This window comes from Nannospalax galili, unplaced genomic scaffold, assembly GCF_000622305.1.
Source record: "Nannospalax galili isolate Female #2095 unplaced genomic scaffold, S.galili_v1.0 scaffold1189, whole genome shotgun sequence".
In the NCBI taxonomy this organism is placed as follows: domain Eukaryota; kingdom Metazoa; phylum Chordata; class Mammalia; order Rodentia; family Spalacidae; genus Nannospalax; species Nannospalax galili.
The window spans coordinates 902,405-909,672 of record NW_008360313.1 but is presented as its reverse complement, the minus strand read 5'-3'; the positions used below and the strand labels follow the sequence as shown (position 1 = coordinate 909,672).

General features: G+C 41.0%; 1 protein-coding gene across 2 annotated transcripts in view; it reads right to left on the bottom strand.

The window, feature by feature from the left end:
- Nucleotides 1–2,252, bottom strand: part of Selp (selectin P) — a 39,028-nt gene extending 36,776 nt beyond the window's left edge. The window contains exon 1 of one of the 2 annotated variants that reach the window (XM_008824899.3): nucleotides 1,941–2,252. In XM_008824899.3, coding sequence (XP_008823121.1) covers nucleotides 1,941–1,943 — 3 coding nt within the window. In that variant the 5' untranslated portion in view covers nucleotides 1,944–2,252. Of the gene's footprint in view, nucleotides 1–692; nucleotides 756–1,940 lie in introns of those variants that run through there. The other variant, XM_029559516.1, reaches the window with a different exon arrangement.
- Nucleotides 2,253–7,268: the final 5,016 nt, after the last annotated feature.

The following is a 7,268-nucleotide window of genomic DNA, read 5'->3' as shown; positions in this document are numbered from 1 at the left end:
CTGGTGGCCACCCTAAAAGACTATGAAGCACTTAGTTTAAAAGTTTATAAAAGGGGAAGTAAAAACTGGATGCTAAAGGCCTGAGCAGTTAAAGGTGTATGTAGAAAGGGATCTCAACCTGCTCCTCAGAGCTAATTGACTAGCCTCAGAATAATTTAACTGTAAATGCCTAATCAGGGAGATCTTTTTCTGAAAGTTGATTGTAAACATCCCACAAGATAAACCTTAACTTTATTTTCTCAAGTCCTAGAAATTCACTGAAGCCACTCTCTAAACACGAAGCAGATTTCATGTGGAAAGATAGAGGTTCCTGAATCCCAATATCAAATGTGCTTGGGGAAAAGGAAGATCTGTTGTCTCTGAAATAGCAAAATATGTGCCATGGCTGGGGTCCTTAGCACTTCATTTTCAAGTTCCAGCCTCATTGCAGAGTGAGAACTGAGGAGCTTCTGTGCACAGAACATGGGAGGCAAAGTGGCCCAGTTCTTCTTTAACCCATTGGGAGGGCTGGGAACCTACTGTAGTAAAAGGGCAGTGGTAAGTGGATGTCTGTGTTCTCATCTGGGAAAAGAAATCGAGCTTTCATTAGAATTCCAAAGAAAGCCTTGATCTAATATGTTTATGTCTTTGAAATAGAGGAGGATGCCACAGAGAATAGAAGGAAGAGAGAAATTAATGGCTCGTTTACTTACGCTGACCAGTTCAGAAGAATGACATGAAACGACACAAGGAGTCCACATTTTATGTCACTGTGATACAAAATTAGGGCAGGCTCCAATTTCTTCATGTTATCTTCATCGTCCTCCTGTCCCTATTTTCCTCAATACGCAAACACACACACATCCCTCCCTTTAAGTACTAGGAAAGCATTCGAGCAAGGCAGAGAGGAGGGATGAATCAGGCACAGAGTCTCATAGAAAAATGACTAAAAGCAGACACCTGTCTGCTACATCCTCAGCTATAGACTGCAAGAGCTCAATCCTGAGACTATGTGATATACTCCTAGTACACTGGAAATAAATTTGGAAGTACCCTAACTATGACTAACTGACTTCAAAATGCCTGGTTATCTTTGGATCTTACTTGAATCCCCAATCTCAGCATACCCCAGGATTTTTTCCTTGCCACTTAAATAGTAGCTAGAATTCACTAATCACTTACATGCCAGGCTCAGGTATAAATGCCTTTCAGTGCAATCTTATTTAATCTTTAAAATAACATTGTAGAGGAGTATTTTTATATCCAGTTCACAGATGAGAAGACTGAGTCAGTAACACAAAGGACAGAAGAAATTGAAAGGCATGATGTTCTGGATCAGTCTTAGGAGATTCCTGAAGTTCAGAGAAGTAGGGAGGGGCTAGGGATTAGAAACTACTGGACTGCAGACATAGTCAAGATTTCTGCTGGGCCTTATATTTCTCCATAGAGAAGAACCATCTTGGGAAAGGGCTGATATTCTTGCCAAGATCTACTCCAAGAGAGTCCCTGCAAGTTCTAGTAGAAAGAGCAGCAGCTATGGAGCCAGAGAAAAAGATGTAGTTGGCAGCATTATCAAGCCTTAACAAGCCTGCAGCCACTGGTTGAATGCCTGCCCTCTGTAAGCCACAAGAGTCTTATTTATAAAAATGGAAATGGTAATTGCATAAGAATGTTGGTAGAGTCCAAACGGACAGAGGCCTGAAGCTGTTTGCACTCTGGGCACGGCGGTACACCCTAGCGACTCTGGAGGCTCAGACAGAAGGATGGTTAGTTTAATGAGCCAATATAGCAAGACCCAATCTCAAGAATAGAGAAAAATGCTTTCAAACTCTCTAACAGGCTATTCAACATAAAGCCCAGTGGCTATTGCTGTCCCTTATTCTCTGAACCTTTATTCTGCCTGATTCAGCCCCAAACCACTTCAACTCCTCCACTTCCCATACAGAGAGAAATGAACTTACCATGTCCTCTGCGACCAGGCTGGCTTTCTTGCTTCTGGCCAACCCACTCTTCTTATAGTCTTGCTGCCTCCCCTTAGTGTCCGGCTGCCTCAAAAAGCAACTTCCTATTCACTTTCCAGAAATTCACCACAGCCTTTCCCCTAAGGTTAAAGTGTTGCTAGTGCAGAAGCAATGTTGGCAGCTTGGAAATAGCAGTTGCCAAGGGGGCACCAGGTCACCCTTTCCATGGGAGACTGTCTGGAGACAGGCGCAGGTGTGAATCACGCTTGGACATCCCAGGTTGAGCAAGGCAGGAACAGGACCCACACCCGCAGGGGTCAGGCTTCCTTTGATTATGATAGGAGCCCCCATCTGAGGTCGTAGGTTTGGGAGACTTGCTTTGTGTTAATCATGAAGTCCTAGTGTAAATTCCAGTTACTCTGAACTGTCAGTGAATGTTTAGGATTCCAGTAGTCTTCTGAGGGAACAAAACAAAAATAGAAGCAAAAACTAAGTAGACATAGAAGGGAAAATCCAGGGTGGGTGTCTGGCACTTGGGAAACATTGGAAATAATTTTGAAGTGACATGTCAAACAGATGGGGCCATTTGAAAATACGTCTACTTCTGATATCAAGGAAAAAAAAATAAGGGAAGTGGAAAAGCGTGGTGGCATATGTCTGTAATCCCAGAATTTGGGATTCTAGACCAGCCTGGCACAGATAATTACTCCTCATCTCCACAAGACAAGAAGAAGGGGTTAGTATTTCTATTCTCAGGGAGTGTATGATGTATGGAAACAAGGAGACCGTTAGTGCAACAATTAGGGTTTGGTCCATACAGCTTAACTACTTGAGACCCATTCTTACCCCATCTGTGGTTATCAGGAAAATTATTAAAACTGCTTAAATTCCCTACACTATTTTCTCAACTGTAAACCAGAAGGATAACAATGGACCTTACCTTGCAGGCCTGTTGTAGGATTAAATGAGTTAATACAAAAAGAGGGCTTGAAATAATGACAGACACACAGTTCACACTCCACACATTTACTTCCCATTGCTGCTTTCCAGATGGACAGCAAAATCAAAAACATAATATTTAGCATCAAGTCAGTAAACCACAATTTATGCTCCTGGAATTCTAGTTAGTAGTAGTGGGGATTTTTCTTCACTCACCCCAAAATTATCCATCCCATGCATAGTTTAAAAGTGAGAAGAAATGATCTAGAAGAAAGTCAAAGGGTAAATAGAGATGAATGAATATTTGAGACCACTTTAGCACTTTAGAATTTGGGACCAAGACACAGAGCTTGTCTTCAACAATTTGAAGGACGTGGTCATGAAGAAGAATGGCCACAAAGGAGTAAGGGAAGCTGGGGAGGGAAAGGAGGGGGAATTCTGAGGCTACATGAAGCAGGGACTGAGTCCACACTCCAGAGTCAGACTGTCTGACTCCACTGCCTGACAAGTGTATGAGGTGGGTAAAGCACTGACCTCTGTATGACTCAGTTTCCTCAGCCTTTTAGGTAAATAAAGATAATAGTCACCAAATGGAATGTTAGGATGATTTAAAACCTTAGTGTTTGGAGTAATACTGGGCACAGTGTAAGTGCAGTGTGGGTAGCAGCTTGTATCGCACACACTTGCATCTTCCTCTCTCACATTTATTCTCCTGACCCTCTTTCTGGTACTGCTCAGTTAAAAACAACCTGAGATGGGAATGAGGGAAGGTACTGTATAGAATGGTGGATTCACATTGATAATGTGCTTTTAAGTTCAGTAATATTAAATTGTAGTGAGTATGAGAAAAGCAGAAAAAAATTCCTAGAGAGATAATGTCAGGAAGAAGAGGCCAGACTCTGTGCCCCCGAACAGTCCCACCTCCCCACAATAACAGGCAGCTATCACAAACCAAATAGCCCTAGGAGGGCACAAAGGCTCATTTAAAGAGTTCCAGGACAGCTGGGGCTACAGGGAGACCCTGTCTCAAAAAGACCAAAAAAATCTTCAGAACCATAGTGAAGCAAAATACCAGAAGTCTGCACAGTGAGGATCACTGGTGAGATCACCAAATGGGGAATGCCTGGAAACAAGCAGAAAGGCAGAAGCAGTCATTACCAGCTAGCGAGGTCTCCAGTGGCCCCTAGTGGCCCCATTGTCCATAGAAGACATTGTTTTCTACTGAGATAAAGAACAGCCATTCCAGTTGAAAAACCCTGGAAAGGGAGACATGGCTTCATATACTCCTCCAAAGAAGCTTTTACCATCCTGGGATGGGAACTGGCCTATCATTTTTCACAAGGCCCTGTGTCACCCTAATCTCTATGCTGTGGCTGCTTCGCAAGTGTCTTCACTCCAGATCCTGGTCAGTCTATCCAGAGTCACTCCCTTAAAGATCAACTATCCCTCACCTGGATGTAATCAGCTGCCAATAGTTCCTTAGCAAGGTTGAGGCCCATTGCCTATTTCTCCAACTCTATGCTGGTTTTGGTCTGATTGGGTTTGCATGGGTCTTATGTGTGTTGTCACCATTGCTGCAAGTTCATACACGCACGTTCCCAGGGGCCTGAAAGACTCCATTTCCTTAAGTTCATACGCCAACCCTGAAGTAACCCCTCCCCCTTCCGAAATGGTCCCTAAACTGTGGGTGGGTGAGATTTGATATGGGAGTCCTATCCAAGGACATACACTCTGCCCTCTCTTATTCTCTATACCTTAGCCAGTTGTGACCTTCTATGTGCATTAAACTCTGTTGTATGAGGAAGCTTCACTGGTGAGAGTTGAGGGATGCATTAGTAGTCTCTCTACCCCGTTTCACTATGTTCCACGAGCCTTAGGTGTAGACGGTGCACTACAGATGTGTCACTTAGGGCTGGGCATCTCTTAGACACATATTCTCTGTGTGTGACCAGTTGTGGGAAATTCAGTGTGGGAAAGGTATGGGGAGTGTGGGTGGGGGAGAGGGTCTAAATATGATTAACATGAATTGTATGAAATGCACTAAAATTCAATAAAAATATACAGTAAAAATTGAAAGAGAAAAGTTCTTAAATTTGAGAAAAGATAAATATTCAGGTCACTCAAAAAGCTCCAGTGAATTCAGTGCAAACAAGACTACAGCAAGACTTATAACTAAAGTGTCAAAAATTAAAGACAAAAATCCTAAAAACAAAAAGAAAAAAAGTTTCATGGAAAGTTATTAAATTAGGAAATTGGTTGATTTTTCAGTAGGATCTTTACAAACCATGAAAGAAGAGATTATACAGTCAAAGCATGAGGGAAAATCCACAACCAAGAATACTCTCAGAAGCAAAGAAGGGATAAGTTCTTTCCCAGGCAAATAAAAGCTGAAAGTAGTCATTAGTACTAGATCTGCCTTAAAGCTAAAGGGATTTTTTTCCTTTCTTTTCTTTTCTTCTTTTTTTGCTGTGTGTATGCACACCTGTGCATTTGTGTGTATGTGTGTGTGTGCACATCTGTGTGCAGCTGTATGTTTATGTGGCATATGTGCATGTAGGCCAGAGGCCAATGTTCGTTGTCTTCCTCAACTGATTCTCCATCTCATTTTTCAAGACAGGGTCTGTCACTGAGTCTAGAACTCACTGTTTCGGCTACACTGGCTGACCAATGAGCTCCAAGGATCTTCCCGTCTCCACCTTCCCAGTGCTGGAATTACAGGCATGTGCCTATATGCTGGCTTTTTACATGGGTGCTGGGCCATCCAAACCTGAATTCTAATGAATTCAGAAAGAGCTTGCACATCAAGCTCTTTAATTACTGAACCATCTTCCCAGTCCTCTAAAATAAGTTTTTTGTTTTTGTTTTTGTTTTGGTGTGTGTGTGTGTGTGTGTGTGTGTGTGTGTGTTACCATGTGTGTATGGGGTGTACACATCCTCATGTGTGTGCAGAGGCTAGAGGAAGATGTTGGTGCCCTGGTTTATCACTCTTTACCTTATTCCCTGAGACAGGGTCTCTCACTGAACCTAGTGCTGCACTAGCCACCAACAAGCCCCAGCAATCCTCCCCCTACACCCAGTACTAGGGTGACAAGTGCCTGCTGCCAAGCCTGGTTTTGTACATGCTCTGGGAATTCATACTCAGTTCTTCATGGATGGTTGCATAACAAACACTGTTACCCACTGAGCCATTCCTCAAACTCTCTAAAAGGAATTCTTTAAACTGATAAAAGGATGCTAATTGGTAGTATGAAATATAAGAAAATATCAAAGTCACTGACAAAAGGAAAAATACAGTAAAGTTCAGAATAATTTAGCAATGTAATGATGGTGTATAAAGCACACAGCTCTGCTATGAAATTGATAATTATAGTCTTTTTAACTTCTTACTTGGTGTTTTTAAAATATATATTATTGAATTTTTGTGTATTTCATATTCTTAATCCTACTTAGTCCCACTTCCCTATCTGAACCCCCCCATAGCCCTCCCACAGGACTTCATGCATTTTGTCATGTATGTTAAGGAATTATAACATATATGACAGAATACATGAAATTTGTCAGGGGGAGCTGTGAAGGGGTGCAGATGTGGGAGGGAGCCTAAATATGATTAATATGTATTATATGAAATGCACAAAATTTGATAAAATATAGTAAAAACTTATATAACAATAAGCTTTTAGGAGATGCATAATATACAATGGTGAAAACTGCAATACCAAAGAATAAAGGAGTGAGGAACAAAAGTAGAACTTTTAGTATGGTTGACTTAGGTAATTATCATCTATATCTATACAGTGCTCCATATCAGCCTCATAATAAGCACAAGGCAACAACATAGTAAAACTACGAAACATGAAAGTAAGCATTCAAAGTGGTATGCCACAGAAAATAATCCCAGCCTAAGAAGGCCAGAAGAGAAGAAAGAACTACAACAAACCAAAAAACAGATGACAAAATGGAGGTTACTAATCCTTGCTTCTCAATACTTATCTTGAATATGAATGAACAAAATTCTCCAATCAAAAGTGACTGGATGGATTGAAGAAAGGACCCAACTATATGCTGACTAAAATAGACTTACCTCACCCTTAATATCACATAAAACTGAATGTGAAGAGATGCAAAAAGATATTCCAGGCCAATGGAAACCAAAAAGGAACAGGTGAGACTATAGTTATATCAGATAGAAAAGATTTTAAGTAAAAAATTGTAAAATGAGACAGCTATAATTACATCTATAATAATGACAAAGGCATCAATTGCTTGGAAAGATGCAAATATAAATATATATAAAACCCAAATCAATAATTAATTATGAAACAAATATTGATGGACTTGAAGTAGGAAACAGTGCAATATAATAACAATACAGGATCCTAATACTCCACA